Source organism: Corvus brachyrhynchos, unplaced genomic scaffold, assembly GCF_000691975.1.
Source record: "Corvus brachyrhynchos isolate BGI_N302 unplaced genomic scaffold, ASM69197v1 scaffold83, whole genome shotgun sequence".
Taxonomy (NCBI): Eukaryota; Metazoa; Chordata; class Aves; order Passeriformes; family Corvidae; genus Corvus; species Corvus brachyrhynchos.
In genome coordinates this window covers 11,322,652-11,347,678 of record NW_008238464.1, presented here as the reverse complement: position 1 = coordinate 11,347,678, position 25,027 = coordinate 11,322,652, and the positions used below count along the sequence as shown (strand labels likewise).

Sequence of the window (25,027 nt, the reverse complement as noted above, 5' to 3'; positions counted from 1 at the left end):
ACAGAATAGTGCTTTTAGTCTGCTTTTATTCAACTTTGCCAAAGACTTTGCACCACTGAAACACAATGGCTAGATATCACTTGCTCTGTTTACACAACCATCACATCTAAGCTGGTAGCAAGAAACATCCTGCGGCACACTGATACATTATTCAAGTATATTAGCATTCGTTTTAATTAATATAGTGACTACTGTATGAAGATAAATTAAGGACATATCAGCTCTTTATTTGCAATTAGTTAACAACAAGCTTGTCCCAAATCATGAGTGCTTCAAAATATGTTTAATTCATAGTACTTGTGTCATATATATTTTAGAAGAAAATTGTTGATTATATTTCACTTCTCTAGAGCTATCCTTATTTGGTTGGTTCCTCAATCCCCTGTTTATAATGCAGCTTTTCACCAGGATAAATGCATTAGCTAAGTCTTTGGTCAAAAAAAGAAAATAAAGATTGAATACTCTAATCTCTGGAAAACTTATTAACTTTGGTTACTCAGAAAAAAATAATCAAACCTCTGAACGTCCTGGCATTTTTAATTTTAAAAATCCATTGAAAACTAAATATAAAGCTATGACTCTGCCAAAATATCATCCTACCTTAATGTTCTGTTCCCATAACATCCCAGGTCTCCAATACCAAGATCATCAGCCATCAGTAATATGATATTGGGCTTTGAAAGACTGTGTGTTTTGACACTGTTTATGGTACACTGGCAAATTATTAGAAGTAAAAGGAGGGCCATCTTCTTCCTGGTGAGTAAGAACAGGTGGAAAATATGATAAATAGACTGTTAATCTAATTTGTTCTTATTATTACACTTTGCATAGTAAAAGGAAAAAAGAAATATTGCATACTTTTAGTTGGCTTTTTTTTCTTGAGAGTTTTTAAAAACATCTTCTCTCTCATACTTCTTAAAAACAAAAATGCATTTTTTAGTATATGGCTAATTTTTCCTTCTACTCCTTTACACAGATAAAGCCTTTAAATAAAGAGAAATAAAGAACTAGGTACAACCTCAGTGGCAATTTTGCATACACACATGCACTATACATCCATAAATCATAAGAGTTAACAGTGCTTGGGTATTTTTTGTTGGTTGTGTTTTGTTTTTTTGGTTTTGCTTTTTTTTTCATTGTTTGTTTTTTGAGTGTGGGGGTTTTTTTGCTTGTTCTTTTTTTGTTTTTTGTTTTTTCTGGCTACAAATGTGATTTCAGGAACACAGAATCTGAAATCATTTAGGACCAAAACCTCCAAGGCTCACTGCAGAAAAAATAAGTTAATCAATTTCAATAATGAAGTAAATGACTGAATTTCTCTTCAACAATGGGGAAAAAAAATCCAGCAGAAGTTTCTGGAAAGGAATAAACATTATGGAAAAGAGGGTGAAGAGATGCACTATGAAATTATTTTAAGCAATTTTTAAGAAAAGGCTCTTCACAAACATTATAAATATCAGGGTCTATAGCAAAATCAATTAAAAATATTTGATATAATATCACAATGTTCTACAAACAATGCTCATGCCATATCGAACCTTAAAGAGGAAGAAGGATGTATTCTACACAACACAACATATACTTTTATAGTAAAAGAGAGTATTTGAAGATGTACATGCTATGAATGCTATTTTACCTAAATCAGAACTTGTCATATCTCTGTTTTAAACTGCACTGACCATGCCCTGGCTGAAACTGAGTGCCTTTAGGGTAATGGACTGTGCCAGGCATGCACATCACAAAGAAGAGAGACTCTCTTTTTTGTCTAGTAAGACTCCAGTCTTTTCTGGATGCAGGCAGCCTTTTTCAAATGCAGGCAAAGCATCAGTCACACCTGCACGCTGCATTATTCTGGGACAAGAAGTAAAGTGGAAGAAACCAGAAATGCAGAAATTTGTAAATGAAAGAGTAGAAGAAGGAGATAGAGACAAAAATTTCCAGAGAGAATGGGGATAGCAGGTCAAGAAAGAAAAATCTTGTCAATCAATGAGTTATGGTAGATAAAAGTAACTGGAGAGAAGATAAAGAAGTCAAAACTGAAAGAGCAGGTACAAAGAGACTAGACATCAAGGGAGACATTCACAAATCAGTGAGGTGGGTAAAGGTATTTGTAGAGAAGACAAAATAGGCAGAAGTAGAAGAGTTTACTCTGACTTTAATAGCAAGAATGGAAGTTGAGAACCAGCTGGAATGAGAATTGCAGGCAGAAATGAGGAGAAATAGAGGAATAAAGAAACTGGAAGGGATGACAGTAAATAGGAAAACAAAACTGAGGAACAGAGGTGAGAGAGAACTGGGAATGTCTGGGAGGAAAGCGCTGAGGAGTTATGATTAAGGTCAATGAAGAGAACTGATTGGAAAGAACCTGGGAAGATAAGATTTGGGACTAATATAAGTGAGAAGAGATCAAAATAGTAGGGATCAACAAACACAGACTGGGACTTCTGATTCCCAAACTCATTATTGCTATTCTGTCAGAAAGTATAGGTGCAAAGAGGACTCTAACTCTTTTAGTGCCTGTTCACATATAGATAAAACACTAGTAAGTATATTAGTTACTTTTTACTGCTTAAGGTACACTTTATAAACACTTTGGTGACAATAGTTCTGGCTTAGACTTCAGCCAGCAGCATGTAAAGACCCCAGTGTTATCACTGCAGTATATCATTATCTTGTTTATCCCATGGGAAGCAATATACTTCATTTCAGACATGGAAAATAAATACACAAATAGTAAGATTAAAACTGTAAATGTATTTCTGTATAGGATGCATCTAACTCATCCTTCATCAAATAACCATACTAATGAAGCTGTGTAGTCCCTACCATGGTGCAGATTTACCTTTCTTCCCTGAAAGGATAAACAAACATGATTTGCTTCCCATGCATTCCAAGAGAACAATTAACACTCAAATTGACCCAAGAGGACAAGAACAACCTGCTGCCAGATCTTATGTTTCTACCCCACTGTTCAGGCTGCAAAGGTCTCAAAGGCCAATGGCAATGGGCATTTTGAAAAAGAAGACATTATATGTTGGTGACATTATGTAGAGAGTTGCATGGATGCTTGCAAGGAGTGCAGAAGGTAGCCTCATTTATTACCTCCATTTCTCATTTTGTAAATCAGCCAGATGTAGCATTATTGAAGGTTGTCTGATACAATACTGCTGGATACTTCTCCACTCTGATGTAGTATCTGTAGATACTCTCACACATTGAGCTATTTGCCTTCACCTGATATCATCACCTGAAGTGAAATCCACAAGGAAACAGGAAAAAAAATAATCCAAACAACTATGATTTCTCTGGTGTACTCCTTCTGCAGCAGATTTTCATGTGTCTTGAAAGGATGTGCATAGAAAGCAAGAAAAATCAGATGGATGAAATGGAGTGGAACAGACAACAGCAAAGAAATTCAAAGGAGCTATGAGCAAAGGATGTGAGCAGAATGAAGCTCTGAGAATGCTGAGGGCTGTCTGTACCACACCAGGTTTTCTCCTGGTGAAAACACAGCCATGTGTAGACCTAACATGAAAATGATAACACCAAATCAGATGAAGCTTCCAGCTAACTAATGTTTCCTCTCTGTCCAGAGCCAACTCAAATGCTTAAGGAAAGATTGTAAAAAACTTGGCAAAAAAATTCTTTTACTAGCACATCCTTCTAGCTTTTGGCAGCCGGCATTAAAGGAATTTTGGAGAGGAGAACATTGTAATGAATATCTCTCCATGGACCTTTTAACCTCCATGGATTTGTTATAGTCTGTTTTGAATCAATTAACTTTGTTTTGGTTTGGTTTTTTGCATTGAACCAATTTGATTTAATTTTTTTACTTCCGTAACACTCTTTAGATGCTCCTTCAGTAGGTGTTAGCTTTGAAGGCTTGTGTTTCACATTCATGTGGCAACATTTTTCCGTTTTTTTTGCATGTAGGGCACGTAAGTGCAAGTTTTAACCTCTGCTTCACTTTCCCCATGATATAATACAACTAAAAGTAGCTTCTTCCTTTCTAAGGTGGCTGCTAAGCTGATTAGATTCAAGAGGTGCTTAATCTCCTACAACAATAGCCATGTAAGAATTTGTGTTTCACATATCCTATTTGAACCTACAATAATCACTGTATGGGAACACATAGAAATGCATACATACACACACAGACGTTGATGTGTACATACACATGTATGTGGGGGCATATACACGTCCTACTTTTTCTACGTATCTCCAAATTGTAATTTTGGGATTCTAATATATATTTTCTATTAGCATTAAGAAACCCCAAAGTATAAATATGCAAGAACAAATGAATGAAAGAAAAGCCCCAGACAGACACAATCCACTATTTCTTGATATTTCACATGGATTTACCAAACACTTCTTTTAAGTTTTAATTTTCTTCATTAAAAAATGCTGGTCAAAGAGTTGTCTTTTTTTTTTTTTTCGTCCGGATAACTGACTCAAGATATGGTTGTCAAAGAATCATAGAATATCCTAAGTTGGCAGCCTACAAGCATCATCAAAGTCCAACTCCTGGTCCTGCACAGGACCATCCCCAAGAGTCACACCATCTGCCCAAGAGCATTGTCCAAACACTTGCTGAACTCTGTCAGACTTCGTGCTGTGACCACTTCTTTGGGAGCCTGTTCCAGCGCCCAACCACCCTCTGGGTGAAGAACCTTTTCTAATATCCAACCTAAACCTCCCCTGACACAATTTCAGGCGTGTCCCACAGGTCCTGCCCCACAGAGGCGGATGCGTGCCCTGCCCCGCTGCTTCCCCTCACGAGGAAGTTGTAACTGCAGTGAGGCCTCCCCTCAGTCTCCTCCAGACTGAACAGACCAAATGAGCTCAGCTGCTCCTCACACGGCTTCCCCTCAAGGCCCTTCACCATCTTTGTTGCCCTCCTTTGGACACTTTCTAGTAGTTTAATGTCTTCCTTATATTGTGGCACCCAAAACTGCTCCCAGCACTCGAGGTGAAGCCACCCCAGTGCAGAGCAGAGCAGGACAATCCCCTTGCTTGCCCAGTGGGCGATGCTGTGCCCGATGCTCCCCAGGACAGGGTTGGCCCTCCTGGCTGCCCGGGCACTGCTGACTCGTGTTCAACTTGCCATTGACCAGGACCTCCAAGTCCCTTTCCGTAGCACTGCTTTCCAGCCTCTCATTCCCCAGTCTGTACATCCAGGGTTACCTCATCTGAGGTGCAGAATCCAGCACCTGCCCTTGTTGAACTTCATATGGTTGGTGATAGAGCCAGCCCTCTAATTTCTTGAGGTCTCTCTGCAGGGCTTCTCTGCCTTCGAGAGAGTGAACAGCTCCTCCCAATTTAGCACCATTGGCAAGCTTACTTAGTATACTTTCCGGTCCTGCATTGTTTATGAAGATGTTTAAGAGCACTGGGCCTAAGATGGAGCCCTGTGGAACCCCACTAGTGACAGGCCGCCAGTCTGATGTCACCCCATTCACTGTAACCCTTTGCACCTGACCCATAGGCCAGCTGCTCAACCAATACATGATGCGTTTATCCAGCTGTGTGCTGGATAATCCTTATCCGACTACTACAGACACATGCATCTTTACAAGAACAATTATATGAAAGTCTTTCAAACATCTCTTCTCAACTGAATCATCTCAGCATTTTTATTAACTTTGATTAAGCAATTTATCTGTAAACTACTCTTTTAATGTAACAGAACCCTTTGGGAAAATGCTTAATATACTTTACCCTTGCAGGTATAGTATTTCTGATGAAATAAGCAACATTTAAAGATACTGATCTCATTAAAAAATGTGCTATCCTTAAGCAGTATGCAAAAAAAGAAAAAAAATTACCTTGCTTTACTGAATGCTAGAAATCAAAAAATTTCTCTAAGAGCCATAAAAAATCACAGTGTAAACAAACTAGAGACAACCCTGCCCTCCATAAGATTCTGAAACAAGGAAATTCTTCAGCTTAGTGAGAAACAAAAAAAAAGAGTAAGCTTTTAAATTTTAAGAAATGGAAAAGAGAAATTATGTACAATTGATAATTTGCTGGTATCAGTTTAAGATTTTCTAAAATCTCTCAATTAATTCCTCTCTTACAAGTTGATAATATCTGCTGAATCTTTGATGTCATATAACTGCTTTTCTGAATTTTTTCCTTATATGTCAGTATGCATCTTAACTATATATATATATGAAAATCTGTATTTAACTAATTAAAAGTTGTCTCATTGAAAGACAGAAATTTCACTTGATGCAAACTGCGGAAAAACATTACAACAAACAATCATGTTTCTTAAGTGCAATTAATTACTGGATCTGAATTAAATAGAGATGAAGCCACAGAGCCCCTTAACAGACCTAAGTTTAGGTTAGGTATCTTTTTAAAATGGTCTCTCAAGAATTTTCTACTTTTGTCTCAACTAAGTTACAGAACTTAACAGCAGTATTAATAAATAATAGACATTATTTCTGGTAGCAAATTATAACCTGAATGGAATAAAATATAATTGTTTGTGATATAATATCATTATTTTATTTGTAATAAAAATCCTGTATAATTAGATACACATATTAGAGCACATACATTTTTTACGCCGCTACTGTTTCACAATATTCCCCATTAGCCAAACGCTCACTAAAAAGTTTATTTTGATTATGGGCTCTGATCAGCAACATAAGAGAGATCCTGGAGATAAAACAGGTAGTCATCTTATTTGCCAGTTATGTACCATCCTCAGAAAGAAAAATCTTTTCAAAAAAAAAAAAAAAAGCTAATAATGAGTAACTAACTACTGTGACTATGTCATTTCACTTCCTGGAGACCAGATGTAAGTACTCAAAACAATCAAAAGAAATCTTTTTTATATTCTTTGACGGCTTAGCTAAACTCATCCGTGATATTTAGCTTACTTAATAGTTTTGAAAGATGTTGAATCAGGGTTTTTTTAATATACGCAGATGTTGACTGAAATCACTATTTTTGACACTGCCTTTTTCAAGAGTGTCAAATGGACATGAGGAAGGACTTATGTGCCTAAAATTTTGCACTTTAGTATTATGCAAGCAGATAAGGACTGTGGATTTCTGCAAGACTGTGACTCTTACACATGGAATTAACAGTTTGGTTACATCCATATCAACTGGACAACACAGAAACCACAGCTTCATCTCACTGACTGGTTACAAACTCTTCACCTTTGCCTAACTACAGCCAAACTAGTCTCCTTTGAGTTTCCATTCATATTCATTGCAGTGTTTTAAAAAATGTTTAAATAAAAGTTCTAATTACAACTAATATTGGACTAAAAGACTCAACTCCACCAATACACTGCTTTCACAGGGACAGTGCACAGGTCTGAAGGTTGGTATTTAAGTCCTGCTGTAAGTCGCTGAAGGGACAGTAACACAAATAACCAACCACTTAACACTGAATTTTATTTTCCTTCAATTTGAAAGCAGTTTCTAAACCCTTTTCACTGAAATGGTAGCCTTTGAAAGCCTATGAGGGGAAAACATGAAACCTAACAGAAAAAAGCCCCAAACAACTCAACCCCAACCAAAACCCACCTCTCTCCCCTGAGTTACTTAGTGGAATCCTCTGGAGTCTGTCAAGATCAAAGCTTTGGATTTTATAACACCATATTCCTCTACCCACCATCACTTTTTTAGACAGAGTGGTTTACCAGAGAAAATTGCAGGGAAATGGCCAGTTAATTTTTCTTTGCTACACAAAGCTAGCAAGGAACACATCAATAAAATGACCCAGCATGTTATGCTATTTCCAAAACGATTATTCATTTAAAGAAAAAAGGCATTTGAATTAGTTTGTTCTTAAAGTGTTATCATTTTTATACCAGTTCTATTGTTATTTATACTTTCATTATGATAACACATAAGAACTCTCAATACTGCTGATTGTACCAGATAGAAAAATTAAGAAAAGGCTGAATTCAACCAATACTGATTTAGCCCATGTAGAATTTAAGTACCTATATGGCCCATAGCAAATAGGCACTCATAGTGCAAACCAATCCATGTGAATGTATTCATCTTTAAATTAGGCATTTAGTCTGAGCTAATTATCTAAGCTTTCTTTTTAATTAAGAGGAAGATACAGGCACCTTAAGAGTTTCTTCTTAAGACTGGTATAATAAAATGGTGGAAGGGATGCTCATGACCTTTCTTCCACAGACTAGAAAGTCTTAACACCTAGTTTAGACTAGATTTATACAAAAGGAATAGTTACATGAAATAAATTCCACCCTGATGATGGGTTGCCTGTATGCTCTCAGCATGATATATGAAAAAAATCCCCTTTTTGTAATAAACAAACATGACATTTTTCAATTAGTATGATGTGCTCTACCAACCTTAGTGGTGTAACAGTTTCTTAGTCTGTGAGGAGTAATTCCTACTACAACTCTAAGAACTAGGGACAAGTCCTCATGAGTATTAGTAGCAAAATTTTTCTCCAAGGGATGCTTTTAAGTACTTTTCCTTTCCAGACTGCATAGCAATATGAAGAATATTCCATCTTAAATATTTTATTCTTTCATTACTCTGAAACAAAACAGACAAGAATGATCCATCCAACAGCAATGATTATTTTATAGGAATACTGGTAATTCTCTAACTGAAGTCAGCTATAGCCAATATATGTTTAGGCTACCATCACAAGTCTGATTGGAAAAATAAACTTTATTTTGACATAGTTCTGAAAGAACAGAATTTATTCAAGCTGGATGATATATCAAGGAAGCTCTTGTCAGAGGTGACCAGCCAACAGACTGTAAGCTCAGCCTGTCTACTCCCTGCCTACTTTCCTATGTGCTGCACACACAAGGCAACCAAAACAGCCTGTTACTGGCCAGTGATCGCTAGATCCTGTTACTTTCCCTCGCGAGGTCCTTGTCACAGAAGAAAAATCACTTCAGTTCCTGATAAATAAGAAGAAGTCTGTTACTGTCCATGGGCACTGTTCAGCAATTCACATGGATAGCGAACATTTTGGTCATGACACCACTCACATGTATAAGCATCCTACATGTTCTCCTGACCCCCATCACGCCATGGGAAATTCATTCATTCTAAGCATGGAACAGTGATGCACATGTTTGTCCTGTCACATAAGAGGTAGAAGAACAGGTAGGTTGTTTTGGCAGCAGAAGGGCACTCCAGGGGATGCCTCTGTGAGAACAGACCAGGGGCTGCTCTGTGCTGAACACAGTCAGTACCCACCAGCTCTGCAATGGACCCACTGCGGGTCACAGCTGAGCCCATCAGCCAAGCTGGTGGCACTTCAGGGAAATGTATTTAAGAAAGTGCAAAAATACTGGGAGGGGGGGAGGAACAGAGCCAGAAGGGCTGTGAGGAGCAGAGGGAGAGGAGGAAGAGGAGGAAACAACAGAAAGGCCAGAGCAGTAAGAAGTGTCCCACACTGGATCAGGAATGTGCCTAAAGGTACTGTGGTCTGTGGAGCAACAAGGAATGGCAGAGGGAAACAGCCAAGCAGTGACTTCAGCCTTGTGTGCCACCCAGTGCCTCCCTGAAGGGACTGTGCACAACCTGCAGCAGTAACGCAGCAGGAGGAGATGTCTGGAGTGAAGGTATGGAGACTAGGAAAGTGAAAGAGAGGAAGCTGAGCCTGGGAAAGTGGGAGGAAAACTGTTATTCCTGCAAGATTAAATATTTGTCCCTTTTTTTGTTTTGTTTTGTTTCCCAATACTCCAACCAATTAAATATTTATGCTACCTATCAATAAATTAAGTTGTATTCCCCAAGTGGTTTTTCCTATGACAGTGATTTTTCTGTCTTTATTTCACCACCATTTTTCTCTCGCATTCCTACCAATTTTTCCCCATATCCCTGGGGAAGGAAGGAAGTGAGCGAGCAGCTGTGTGAGTTCTTGGCTGTTAGCCAGGGCCAACCCACCACATTTCAAATTTAAAGGAATAAATGGATCCAATGACAAATTACTTTCATTGGTTACCCGTAGCCAAAAATTTCTTTGCTGTTATTGAATCCATCTAGATTCTAAAAGTGAACTTTTACCAGGGAGAGAAATGGCAAAGCTTAAGCAAAAAATAACTCGACACCAACTGACTTATGGTGTTGCTGCTATAAGCAAGAGGCTCACAGGACATACAAAAACAGTTTCTCCTTCCTCTTAATTTGCATGGGTAAGAGACATTAAAAATAAACAAGTAGTGGCTTATTAAAGACCAAGCTCCTTCCTTACAGTTTCTAAAACCGGAAAAACTGGTTTACGTTACTTTTGTCCTACAACTAATATTCATGGAATGGCATCCTCATTCTGCAAATAGTTATGAATGAAATTGTTTGGAATTTTTTTGACAAAATTCTTTCTAGAAGGAAAAAAAAAGTGGTTTTAAACCAAAAAACGTTTTTTCTTTTTTAAATGAGGCAATTAAAAAATGACATTGTTCTCCCTTACTTTTAAACATTAAAAATAGCCTGTTTGGCATTTACAAGGTGAAAACAAACCACTTTTTTGTTCTTTTGGGCTGGGAGATATTTTTACTGCATTATTTTGACTTGAGTTAAAAGATTAACTCTCAAATTACCCAATTCTTAGGATCTAATGCAAAATTAAAACAAAGATAATAGCTTTATCAATTCAGCATTTCTATTTTTCCCCACAAATAACATAATGAAAAAAGAGCTTCAGAAAAGGGGGAGTGAGGGGGGGGACAGGAGGAAGTAAGATGGTAAATAATTTTCTAGCCACATTTAATGAAGAGATACTCCAGTAACATTAATCACTAAACAACAAAAGCATGAAACAAAGCTTAAAAATAAAATAGAATCATTGCAAAACAAAATTGAAAACAATATGTAAGGAACATGAAATTAGGAGGTCTTACAAACCAGGAAAATGCTTACCCTAGAAAGAACATTTATACAATTAGGAAAAGAAGGACGATGAGCTGCACAGTGGCTATATAGCAGCTTGGTTGGAAACTACACAGATCAGAGTCTGCTAAAAAGTGCGCCAGACAAAGGGCAAAGACATTTACAAAACAAGACATACACATTAACCTGTATCCTAATTCCAAAGATTTGATCATTTACTAATTTCAATAATCCTATAAAAGAATAACTGACTTTCCCATCAATAAAAAAAAATTGTGACTATACTTACCTTGGCAAAATATTTGAGGGATAGACTTTAAACATCATAGGATTAGGTAAAAATTAAAATGAATATCTTAAAATTAAGGATACCTGAAACAGTAAATAATTTTAAGACTAAAAATATATGTCTACAGTACAAGAAGAGGCTAAGTGGATCCTTAGAGACAGACAGAAAATAAAAATACCTGAACAAACAGTGTAGAAATGCATATATTGTATTACAACAATATAGGAAAAACAGCAATGTAAGCCAGAGGTATCCAGGTTTGTTCTGCCCTGTGTAAGTAGAAAACTCTTGCTACTTCCCTTCCTTCCTTCCCTCCCTTCTTTTTCTCTAGTTCTATACTCCTTGCTTTAATAGGAACTCTATGAAACTTGCAAATTCTTGTTGCTAAAACAGAACCGCATTTTTTTTCACGTAGGCGCTGAGGCAAAATCCCAACATGACAACATGAAAATTATAATTAGCTCAAAACTATAGCGGTTAATTTCATTTTCACCTTATTTTGCATGACATTTTAAGATCATAAATAAATCTAAAAAGTATTCAGCATTTTTCTATTTTCTTATGGCACACCTTTTCTTGTGGTACAACAGAATTAGCTTCCATTTAACATTTGAAAGTTTCTCAGTAATAGCTCCAGGGGTCTCATTATCTTTTGGCTTGGACTGGAGCATGCTGCCAGTATTTCTGAAGCAAATAATATGCTTTTCCAATTGTATGAGAATGTTTTTAAATAAGATTTTAGGAAAGGATGTTTTCCTTTGCTTTGTGCCTTTAGGTACAACACAACCTTATGTTTTTAAAGGATGGATTCTGTTCATCAGTGAGACAGAACATATCAATTCTTCTGTCAAAATGCATTTTTTCAGGACAATAGTTTACTGCTATTATTAGACAACTGCTATACTAGACAACATACCCAGTCATCTATTATAATAATATAGGATCTGGAGATGGGAGATGTGATGCTAAGAGTTACTCTCTTGTAAGTGACTAATTGTAAGAACTTCTAATTTTCTTCATCATAATAGTCAGTTCTGTCAGCAGTGCAGAATATAAACAATACCAGAGAAAAACAGATCTGTTTGAGCTCTGTACCCTAAGATTTCCTTACGAGTTTGGCTGATCAACTGATTCTTTAGCATGGTAGACAAAAAGAAGAGGCCATTTTTGCACCAAATTTGAAACATTTGTCCAGGATGCAAAAAAATCCAAAATCAGTTTCACTGCATACCTGAAGCTGTTCAAACTTGTATCTTCACAGTCCAGAGTGCCATAGGCACAATTCTTGTTAAGCACTTCTTAAAAAGCAATCTCAATTGTCCTGTAGTCCTCCTACTCTCCACTAAACTTCTCACCTAAACTAATTTTTTTTCATTCCTCCTCATCCACAGTCTTCCACTCATACAATCAAGAAGCCACCCCACAAACTCTTCTGCAAGCCTAATCTTTCTAAACCATGCCCTACCCTATTTCAAATTCCTTCTTACTCAAGAATCTCCTATCAATGTGCCATCGATGTAAACTGAGGCTGAATACCTTTTGAATGCAGTGGCTCAACTCCTCCAAATCTGCTTGCCCAGGTGCTGCTATTGTCACTGCCTCTCTAGCACTAGTCACTGCTCAGTGCTGCTGTGCCTCGCTGCCTGCCTCCTCCACGACTTCCCTCAACACAGGCTCCCACGGGCCAGCAGTACACAGTGCTCCCTATTGGTGACTGGGGCTCTCCCTGTGTTAGCACAGCCTCAGCTGTTGGTCTGACAGGGCTTTAGCACAGATCATACTAAAATCCACCTACAGAGCATCCTAAGGGAAAAAGCAAAATACATGTTTGTGAGAAAACAGGATGTGTGGAATACATATTATTAATGAGTCAGTACAAAATTGCATAGCAAGCAATATGTATGGTCTGATTCTGTTCCACCACTTGTTTTGGTTATATAGGCTTCTCCTCTTTCATCTTCCTCCTTCTTGTCTCAGTATGGTTGCTCAAATGCAGGTTTTTTTGTTTAAGCCTGGCAGATACAACCTATCCAGAAGTTATGTTTTTTTCCTTACCATTTCCCTTTCTCTATTACTCCTTGCCATTCTCCTCCATCTCAGTGTTTCCTCTTGCAGATACAGTCCCCTCAGTAGCTGTGTTTACTCCCAGTTTGCAAGTTGAATGGGGCTGAGGTTACAAAAGAAAATATTAGACTTATTTAATATCCCTTTAAAAGTTACAGTCAGGTCTTGCAGGCTTCCACCTTTGAATTGGACTTTGTCAGATTACATACACTGCACATGAACCAGAGTCACTTCAAAACTACAAGCTTGTATCAGAACCGACCCCCCTCCAAAACAATTTAACAATTCATTTCCATCTGATCTTTGAAACAGACTCCATAATCAAAATTACATACACTTTTAACATTACTTTTTAAACAACCAGAGCTTAAGTGCTAAGAAAAAAACTTTTGTGGCACAGCTGGAAAATCTTCTAGTTCATAAAGACCCTGCTTTCTATTTTCTTCAAAATGCTTTCACAATTCAAGTAATTCTTATGCTCTTTTCAATCTGTTCAAGGTAGGGAATGTTCTACTCCATTGCAGTACGTGATAAAGTGCATTCTGTTACAAAATAACTTGCCACTATAGTTGATAGTATCTTATAGACATGAGTATATGGTTTAAGCAATCTCTTTTTCATTCTAAAAAACGCACTGTATTAAGTTAATGCAGAAAAGACAACACTAAATATGTTATTATTTCTCATAATTGCTAACTTCCTGCCATGAAGAATTTCTTTGAGCTGTGAAAGAATATGAACTCCAACTACACATTACCCCAATTTACAATTAAACTATATATAAATGACAGACTTTGGGGCAGAAAGGGTGTTTTACCTTGCAGAATGGAATTGTTTCAGCTTTTGCCTCTTGTTTTCAAACAAGATGACTGTGGACTTATCAGTATATGGGTACAAAGTCCAGTCATGTAAACTGAAACAGAAGGGTGGAGAGGAAGAACGATAACACTGAAAAATATAACTCATACAAGACTGACAGGATTTCTTGGTAAGACTCTGCTTCACTAGTACAAAACAATCTCAGCATATTCTCATAACAGATATATATCCATAAGCCTAACCAAGGTGCTTGTTTTAGCTTGTTACTGAAGACCTCCCGTTAGACTTTTTCGTGAATTAGCACTATATTTTTGGAAAACAAAGGCTGTGCCAGAATCTCAGGTACATTTCTGCCTTCTGTACAAATGGGAAGCATTCCTACAGGATATCTACATAGCAACTTTGGACAAACTGCACTGAAACACCTTTTAAAGTATAATTTCAGATCAGTGTTTTTTCAAACTTTTCCATTGGAGGCATAGAATATTTAGAGATTATCTTTTTATAAATACCATACGCTATAGCCCAAACTAGTTTGTTTAATATGCATTGTCTTAGAACCTATATGTGCTCCTGGAAAATGACTGCTCCCAGAAAGCCCAAGGATCCTAACATGAAAAATCATTCACTAAACTTCAAAAAGTCCTAGCTAGTTGACATATTACCTTCCTTCTCGGCTATTGTCCTCCTCACCCCAATTTATGTATTTCACAAGGGAAATTTGATCAGGAAGAGAAAGATGGATGTCCAAATATGTGTGACAATCACTGCTGATGTAACTTAACAGAATCCAAGCCTTACAACTTAAGTATGAAATTTTACTTTTCTTCCAGGCAAAACCTGGAAGCTCACAATGACTGCGAGAAATCAAATTGAACCAAGATTTTTGAACAGCTGTCTAAACGCAAAGTTTAAATTACATTTTTCTGTGGTTCAGGAAATCATTACAGCTTGTCCTGAGCTTTCTCCTGCATTTTTCCTCTATTTTAAAATAACATTCTACTTTAACAACTTGGAAAGAATTTTAAATTACCAACCTTTTCTCTGTGTCAAATACAGATAGGAAATGCTAGCCCTGCCTTAAGCCTTTGAAAACCCTGCACTATTGTCTTGCATTTATTTAAAGCATTAAAAAGTGAATATAAAGACAATTTAAAAAAAAACTTGTCTATCTCTCTAAAATAAATAGCCAATTACTTTTTAATGTCTTTGACTAATGATATTTTTAGATTAATAATATTTTAGAAGGTACTTAAAAAAACCCTGTATATGGACAAAAAAAGCAGTGCTAGGGATACAACAGATGAGAAGCAACACTCACTGGCAAAACACCATTTCTTGTGTACATACACTGCAACTCTTAAATGCATAATAATAACTATTTACTTACAGTAAATTTTATTTAAACAAATTATTATTAAGCAACTTTAATTCAAAACCTTGTGATTATGTAAATTAGAAGAAAGTAGTGATGAAACAAGAATATGTATGACAAAATATAGATAAAAAGAATGAAAAGCAGACTCGTCTGTGCTAATTAGCATGACAATTCAAGGCATTTGATATGGAAAACCAAAATGCAGTGTATAAAGATCTATTCATTCTAACTATAACTATGCAAAAAATTACAATGCATTAATGAGTCAAAAAGTAAACATCCTCTCCCTCTCATATCCAACTTTGAGTACTGAATGAAGACTGAATAGAGGGGGTTGGTTTGTTTAGGTTTCTTTTCCATGTTTGATTAAAAATCACTAAGGAGTGCTAAAGTGACAATTACTTGCTGACTTCAAAGCTTAAGCAGGAGTGAAAAGGTGAAACATCAACAGGGAGGCTGCATTTAGCTATGGCCAATAGGGTACTATGTTACCCAGTAATGTATTCTCCAATGATTTATGCTACTTAATGGATTATATTATCCATTTTGACCGACAGGTGTTTTTGTGGTTTGGGTTTCTTTTTCCACATGGACATGAACAGAGAGTCCATATTTTTTCCTTCAAAATATGTTAGAAACATTACTTTTTAAGGTATTTTGGACTTATGGTCCCAAATGGGAGTCCGTATCTACCTATTTATTTATGAATGTTCATATTTATAAGAGTTCAATTCATTGAATTGGTAAAGGAAATTACCAATTTCAGTTTGGGATGAAAAGGAGGAAGAAGGATGCATGACCCAGTTTATTGGAATTTAGTGGTAAGGCAGAGCTGCAGCAAGGCAGAGCTTTTGTTTCAGCTCATCAAAACATCTCTGCCAAAGCTTTAGAAGTTTAGGATCCAACTTTACTATACCACTAAATGTTCATCTACAAGGTATGGTACAGTGTCTTTGTAAAAACAAAACATGATACACCGCGGCCTTACCCTGCCTGGATGCTGGCGCACATATAAACGCTTCTGCTTCCACATAAATCTAATACAAACTTGTATTTTACTTAAGATTCACATGAAACATACCAGTAACAGAGCTAAAATGAAAAAAAGGGTATCTGTTAAACTTCTCTTATCATAGTGAAACCCAAGGAATTTGGCTAATTTCAAAGGACATTTTTGAAAGACACTTACCCAGAATTAAAAGATAACAGTTTTGCTGTTCTAGGGACTTTATACAAATTGGGTTATTGGATTCTAGAGAACATTAACAAATCTTCAGTGAAAAAAGATGCTTAAACTTCATTCTTCAGCTTAGTCCAAAAACCAGTGGCAAGTTTCCCTCTGAAAATTCTGTAGTCATGTAGTTATCTTGATAGAAAGTCATTATATGAACTTGTGAAATCTGTGGATTGCAGAGGACTTTAAACAGTTCTGAAGAAGTCCCAAAGGCTTTTATACATGGAACTCTATGACACTATCTAAAGGTTTTGGTGGGTTTTTTTTAATCATGGTTGTGATTAACTTTGGTTAAGACTTACATATGGGAGTTTAGCTGGAAGAGTGTGTTGGCTATGCCATGCAAGAATAAAGATTCAGGTTGTGTAGTCGCTATAACTATAGTTTCTGACTATCAAATAATACTGGTCTAAGCTACCTCATGTCATAAACATAACAGGATTTTTAAAGAAAGATGGGTTTGAACAGGTGGGAAAAATATTATTCATTTGATCTACAACATAATTTGCTTTATTTCCTGGATGTGATGAAGTAAGAAAAAGCAGATGGATATTCAGGTCCCCACACTTTGTCAGGTTCTTCGATCAACAATCATCCAAATACTAAAAATAATTGAAATCAGGCAAGGTTTTACTTTATTTCCACACACTTCAGAAAGTTTTGGTGCAAACATCACCCTAGATGATGCTGGTAGAAACTCGGTGACAAAAATGGCACATACTGAGTGAAGCTCTATGCCCCCTGAAGCCTGTAGGCTTTCCTCCATGCTCTGCAACTCCACAATACACACTACCCATGCCTCATTTCATGACCACAACACAAACTCAGTTTTGGGATGGCACATTAGGACATATAGCCATCTTAATATTCAAAGTCTTGTTAATAGCTTTTGGAAAATTGCATTAGTCTAATTTTTCCAGATGAGAGCATAATTATTAGCATAAAAAGGCAAAGTCAGTGAAAAACAGATTATGGAGCCAGGCTGTCAAACATGGTAATTAATATAATACTTATTCCCATTTGATTGTAGCAGTCACTGGTCTAAAGGACACATACAACATTTCTAAACCAGTGATACAACAATTCATTCTGTAGCACAGACTCTTGCAGATATCTGCCTCATTAGGCTTGCAAGATAGTAGTTTTTCATACTTAAAAATGCGTAAAAAGATTTTGAACTGTATGAAGAGGTAATAAGCTCTTAATGGGATAGAGATGTTGTCACTGATCTCTTTCAGTGAAGTATGATACTGACTCCTCTTAATTAGTGAAACTAAATATAGAAGTGAACCATAAAGAAAATTTTAAATTGGACAAATAGCAACAAAAGTTTTGAGCTTTTGGCTTGGTACAACATAGGTAACAACCTGACCAATCAGCAGTAAAAACCAAACTATGGCAAAGACGGTAATTCAGCTCTTATATTAATTCGAAGGTGTTGGTCTATCTGGGACTAAGAAGGCAGTCTAATGTTGCTGCCTGCCCGAAGGGGCTGCCCTCCCCCCCCGGGGACCTGCCCAGGCAGGTCTGGACCTGTCTCTGCCATGTGCTCTGAGACCTCCTTTGTTCCCAGCGGGGAAAGTTGAAAAAAGCACTGACTCTCCGGAGCAGTGTCCGATTGGCCAGTTATCCCCGGTCTGCCCCCTGCCTTCCCCTCTCCCTTCCCCCGAATAAGAGAAAGAGCCCGGAGGGGCCCGCCCTCTTTGGCTCTGCTACCTTCTGCTAACAGCTTCTGTGTGTCTCTGTCTCGGGACAAGAGCAATCTACTGGCAGGATTAAAGCATAGAGCAAGAGCTGTATTTCTACCTCTTTGCTTCTGCTCTTGATATTAGCTTTGCAGCTATCACTTGCCGCTTTTCGGAGCCACCAAGTCGCTGGACTGCCCGTGCCATCTCTCTGGGCAGCTCAGGGCTTTCCAAGGCACCGAACGGTGAGCTGAACGACTGAGCAAGCTGTGAGCATTTCGTCAGTCTAATAGCAAAAAATGGCCTTCTATTTGTCACTTATAAACCCCACAGCTACAATAAATGTACCTGAGTGCTGTACTTCTCTAAGGATACAGAAAATCTAAAATGCTGAAGAGCAACCAAAATGCTAAAAGCTTCAGAAAGCATAACTTATAACAATACGTTAAAGAAATTAAATTGGTAAAATAATAATAAAAAAAAAAAGAGCAGAGGAAAAACACAGGATATTCTAGCAGAGCAAAAAATTCACTCAAAGATTCGGAAAAATTTAGGCATGATGTCTGGACAGATATTTTAAGCATATACAATTCTATTGCAAAGAATTAATCTAGATCTTGAATATCTCTTGAGGTCTTACCTATATGTAAGTACATGAAATGGAAATCTAGGAATCTTTCAAACCTGCAGTGCAAGTGTAAGCAATCATTCACCTTACAGAACTCAAGGTGAAATGTTTGAGATTACCCAATTAAGTGGAGCGAGCTATCTTAGGGAAAAAGGTCAGGGCCTGATTGGCTTGACAGCACTGGGACTTCATTGCTTTCTTCTAGGTATCCCTAATATCTAACTGCATCAGTATTTACAACTGGTGTTCCTTGTTTTATAAATGTTTTATGAAAACAAGTGTGTGTTACTGGTCTTCCACTAAGAACATTTCAATTGAAAGTCTAAGGAATAAACCTACATCATTTCCTCATCTGTTTTGTTACAATATGCTGAACCTAATTCCTTAAGGTAGGTAAACATAAGCTGAACTTAAAGTAAGTGGACAGCCTAGTGAAGGGACTATTTCCTCACTCAAAAATAAATCAGTGCCTTATGTGGCAGTGGTCACAAAGCCTATTTGCCATTGGCTGTGCACAGAGCATCTTCTGAGGTATGCTAACAGTACGTTTGAGTGTCTGCACATGGCAGGAGGAGAACAGGGCAGTAGCTTCTGGGGCAACAGAATTCAAAAAATGCAATTATGACCTGGTTGGGAAGTACACTAACTCCGACAGCCAAGGAAAAGTCCCAGCTTCCATAGTGAGGAACAGCCTGGATGTCTAATAAAACTGCTTGGCATTGCCCCCTCTCCTCTTTCCACCATTTCTGCTTCCTGATAAGAGTTGCTCCTTCATATGTACCAGGACAGTATTATTGCTTTTCTGCCTAGATAGATCTAGAAGCAGAGACCACCAGAAATATTGCAAAGAAAGAAAGGTCACAGTACTGTTTGATAGCTGGCCTCCAGCAGCCTCCCTGCACTCCCCAGGCTGTCAGCATGTTCTCCCTGATCACGCAGATATTCTGGGCTCAGTATCAGCCAGTTCATTTATTTCTACTCAACTCTTCTGCCTAGATACAAACTTTTAAAAGCAAACAGCCACAGAGAAGACAGAATGTCTGAGCTCTGGAGATTCAACTCCCCAGCTTGTTGCATCCCAAGTAGGGAATATGCATATATAACCTGAACCTGGAGCAGCATTACAGATCAGTGGCTTAGAGACCTTGTGACCTTAAGAATCACAATTCCATCTCTCTCTTCTCCATCTGAAGATCTAATTACCACAGCCTTTGAAAAGGTTGAGCTTAGGAACCCATGACTGAAAGGGCCCACTGGAAGGGTGACTGCATTCAGTTTCACCTTTACTGCCAGCAACCAAGTGATAGATGACTTGCTCAGAAAGGTTCGCAGAATGTGCATTCCACATGACAGTACAAATACAAAATATTTCCTATAATCTGTAACAGTCAAACTGTAGTAAAATGAAAAAAAAAAAAAGTAATTAAATTCACATGCAGACAAGAAAGAAAACCAAGTTAATAACATATTGTAAGTTCCTGCAACAATGGGAAGCTAGATAAATCAATGAAAGTTACATAGCAAGCCCATATCACAGGAAAAGTAAAAGAGGATACAACACTTCATATCTTATCTGGGGATGCAGTCTTTTCTGTCCTAATCTTTCTGATAGTTTAAGGCTAAGCAGGACCCAGCCATTAAGCACTTCAGGATTTTCATTACAATGATGCTGCTAATCACCTGAACAGTTTGCCTGTGTGCAGCCAATATTTTATTAGAAGACCAAAAAGTATGTCAACAAGCTAAGTCGCAATCCATAAAGGAGAGTAAATGGTTCTCACTGACTTTAACAGAAGCAAAAATGGCTCTAAAGCATGATATTAAGGCTTCCTTTCCAAGCTTAAGAAACTTTGTTCTGTTGTACAGTCCCATCAAAAAATACAGCAAATGACATCTAAAAGTATCGAAGCACTGCTCCCTTGTTCTCTCTTGTGTGCTTGGTTAGCTTTTCTAGAATTTCACCTCCCATTGCTGCTTAAGAACCTTTTTATAGTGCCTCATCTAAATTTATAGATGACAAACGTGTATCTTCACTTTATTCTGCTGATGTGTAACACATTAACTTCCTTGCCTTTGTAACTAACACACTTGTAAGTGGTGGACAATACCAAAATCTAGAAAACAGATGGCTCTCCTATGCCTGCTTGCTTGGCTGAGAGAAGACACGTGATTGATTAAAAGAGCATATACTCCCTTTTAACTTATATAATCAATAAAACATGACCTAGATCAGGAGTGTCATGGTACTATTTAATTGCTTTAAGACATATGGTCGTTTTCCATTTTGCACCTATAAAAACATGAACTGAAACAATACAATTTACCTAATTCACAATCTTAAGATGAAAAGCTCATGTTTGGTGACATCCAGCACTGAGAGGGGTTTCATTTTCTGAAGGCTTATAGGCTTAACTCTAGCAACTGTTGTGAATCTCAGCTGATATCTGAATTTACATTTAATTCTAAGTCATTCCAAGTAATTCGTTACTAATAGTGGGTTTAACAGCTGTTCATGTAAATCATTATGAAAGCTTTTAAATTACTGGATTTATTCAAGTCTTTAGATTCTTTTTTAATATTCAAGCCAAAATGGATTATAATCTGTTTATCCTCTTTGTCAAGGTACCTGCAGAAAAAGAAAAGTCAGTGATTTCTGTGTGAAATACATAGTGCATCATGCTCCTATCAGTGGCATAAAAATGTAGGTAAGTGAATCCATGCTTCGAGCACAATATGAAATAGTGAAATAGGAAACTGCAATTATTGAATCAAAGGTATTACCTATGAAAACACTTAAGCATATTCTGAAGCTTTTACTCTCCAGGAAAGAACTCGGTCACATAAATTTCAGGTATGTACAAAACTTTCAGCCTCAAAGTAAAGGAAATTCAACCAAATATAGAAGATAAAAAAAGGTTAAGAGGACCAAGTACGTAAAACATTGTGTTGCATACTTAATAACCCCATGGCACCTGAGTATTTTCACTTTATCTGACATTCAAGAACAATAAAACCAATGTGATTTTAACACATTATTATGAAACTAGAGAAAATAGGTTTGTTTGGGGTAAGAAGGGCTACCTATAGGCAGCAAATTTACAGTTGTTTAAAAACCTGGACATCCAGATATATACGTACCATATAACACCATATATCTGCTTTGGCGTATGCCCAGATAGCAACTTTAATTAATTTTAAAAATGTACATGAAGTTAATTGTGTTCTTCAAACTTCCCAGGATTCAAGTCTAGTTACAGAATTACATCTTAGTTACCCAAGTTCATTCTTCTCAATAAATATATATCTGGTTTGTAAGAATATAATTAATTATTGGTGTTCATAGTTAGTGTACCTCAACTACAATATGCTTTCCACAACTCTAAAGTTATTGAAATCTTCATAACTCAAAGCCAGCTTCAAATAAGTAACAAAAAATAGTAGCAAACAAAAAATCAATTGCACAATTCTCAATCTCAAATCCTTTTCACTCCTTTTCAAAAAAAACCCAACAGCAAAACCAAATACTACTGCTGAGTCATTCAATCCAAATATTTAAGACAGCTAAAACAAAACTTAGATCAGCATATTCTCTTACTTACATATCTAGAAAACTATGCTCCACCATGAATTAAAAGTTGCTTGGACTTTCACTTCATTTCATTCTGTTAGTAAAAAGACTTAGTCACGCAGAATAAACCTAAACAGTTCAAACCTAAACAGACAACTAAACAGTTGTCTATCTTGGGAAGATTTTCCTGTGTTTGAACACAGCTTTGAAGAATCAAATAAGCTAACATCACACTGATTATCATTTATGAGCCAGAGTAAAGCAAAGAAAATTGAGGTCATCAGCCTGTCAGCAATGTGACAGTCTTGAAATGTGTACCATAGAATTTGTAACCCAGACCATTTACCCTAAAAATATTCAGCTCCTGTATTACATTTTAATTTTGTGGGCTACTTTCTTATGGATTTCCTATGACTTATTTCCACTTTAAATACTCAAAAGTTCTGCAAAACCCCTATGTTTTCTCTGATGAATTGGTAGTTTACATGCTAAAAATAGTGATTTTCTCCCCTTTTTATGATGCTAGAGGCAATGGAAGTCATGATCAAATACTTACACTTTTTTCTAATTAGAACAATAAATCAAGGTAACAAGAAAAAGCTACATCCATTGAGTCACAAACAAAAGTTTTACCATGTCATCATATACACAAATAAAAACTAGCTTTTTAGAAAATTTGCTAATTAGAAAGTTGATGAATCCACCTCAGGTAGAACTGTCATATACCATCATTACCCATCCTGTTTAAATTTCTGTCACAACAGCATATACTCTTACAGCAGAAACACAGTCTTTCTTAGGACAGCACAATAGTACCATTTTAAGTATTGAAATTACTATTTTTTTAATTTCCTTTAACAGGTTAACACTTTTTTGACATACTGTATTTAGGATTTTACCTTTCTATTGATTCTAGCTATGCTCCCACCTAAGTGAGCTACAAAAGAAACTATAAACATTTGCTGGAAACAAAACTGGAATATTGACTTGTTGCACAGTGTTCATTGCAGAAACAAAACAGCCATCGGCATTTTTAATACTCATATATTGTAAGGTTACAAAAAAAAAATCTGAAAACTCAGGAGCCATTTCCTTAAATCTAACAGGAACTAACACATGCATGTTGTGACTACAAATGGCATTTTTAAAATATGTTAATGGTACTGCGCACAATCTTTTTCCTAGCCTACGCAGACAGGGCCTAAGCAGCATTATCATAACCAAATGAGACAAGATGAAAAAAAGAGAAAACCAACCCAAAACTCAAAAAATTTTGTTTGAAAGTCAAATTTTATTATTCAAAAGGTACAAGTAAAGGCCAAGAATGTTTTATTTTTTTTCTTATTTCCAGAATAGGAGAAGGTGTGAGGAGAATTCTGTGTCTACATTTCACACAAATGTAGGGTGAGTGTATTTTTAAGGGATAGGTTTTGGGGAGAGGTAAGACACTTAACGAGGTTAAGTTAAAATTCAAATATAGCTATGCCACACCTACAGTTAAGGCTGTAAAAACCCCCACTAACTTGTTAAAATAGTGAAGCGTTGCCAATTCAAATGAAGGCGCTGTCAGGAAAAAAGAATTGCTGCAAGGCCTACCTAAAAATGAGACAGGACTCCCCTATGGGAAGCTGCACCTAAGCACTGCCCTCACTCAGAATGGCATAGCAGTACACATCTTCAAGCCCGTATGTCACCTTGGGAGCCTGATACAGCTCTTTTCATGTCTGCCTCTGCAACTGGTGCTTCAACGATCTTGATGCCCAGGGGAGAGTTACCTGCATGAAAAAACACAAAAGAGAAAACTGATGAGGTAAGTTCCCTCTATCCCTCCTAACTGCCCAATCAAAATCAGATGATGTGTCCACACAGGAAGATTTTGCTTCAACTCAGTAACTGTCTTGTTTCTTGAACTTCAGAGCTTCTTGAATGTTTCAGAAAAAACCCACAACACCCAAATCAGCCTTCAATTAACTATTCTTGCACTCAGCAACCCATAAGAGATGGATTTACTCTTTCCTCTCAGATTTTTTTTTTCCCCTATTACTTTACTCTTCCCTCACAGTTTTACCCAGATTTACACCTTTTTGTTTCTGGTTTCAACTATAGTCTGGTGGTAATATTACTCCTGTAAATCTCAACAGGCACGCGAAGAGACACTGTCTAACGCATCAACTTGAGAGCAACTCTTCTGTCTTTCCCGCCAGCAGCACCAAATGGGATTTAAGAATCACAGAACAGGTCAGGTTGGAAGGGACCACCGTGGGTCGTCTGGTCCAACCTCCCTGCTCAAGCAGGGTCATCCCAGAGCACATGGCACAGAATTGCATCCAGATGGTTCTTGAATATTTCCAGTGAGGCAGACTCCACAACCTCTCTGGGCAAGAAGCGCTGTTCTGCAAGAGAAGAGGCCTCAAGAAGAGAAATGGACTTTGCTTTAAAAGCAGAACAACAAAGCAAACCGAAAGGTCCCGCTGGCCCGGCCCGGCCCGGCCCGCCCCACGGTTGT

At 37.2% G+C, this 25,027-nt stretch overlaps 1 protein-coding gene across 8 annotated transcripts in view; it reads right to left on the bottom strand.

Moving 5' to 3' along the window:
* The window catches only part of STS (steroid sulfatase (microsomal), isozyme S), a 111,732-nt gene extending 86,912 nt beyond the window's left edge, over positions 1-24,820 (bottom strand). Inside the window, exons 1-4 of one of the 8 annotated variants that reach the window (XM_017737109.1) lie at positions 24,118-24,820; positions 13,201-13,312; positions 3,103-3,247; positions 601-753 (exon numbers count right to left, since the gene is read on the bottom strand). In XM_017737109.1, coding sequence (XP_017592598.1) covers positions 601-753; positions 3,103-3,140 — 191 coding nt within the window. In that variant the 5' untranslated portion in view covers positions 3,141-3,247; positions 13,201-13,312; positions 24,118-24,820. The other 7 variants (XM_017737111.1, XM_017737110.1, XM_017737112.1 and 4 more) reach the window with 7 other exon arrangements.
* Between the last annotated feature and the right edge of the window lie 207 nt (positions 24,821-25,027).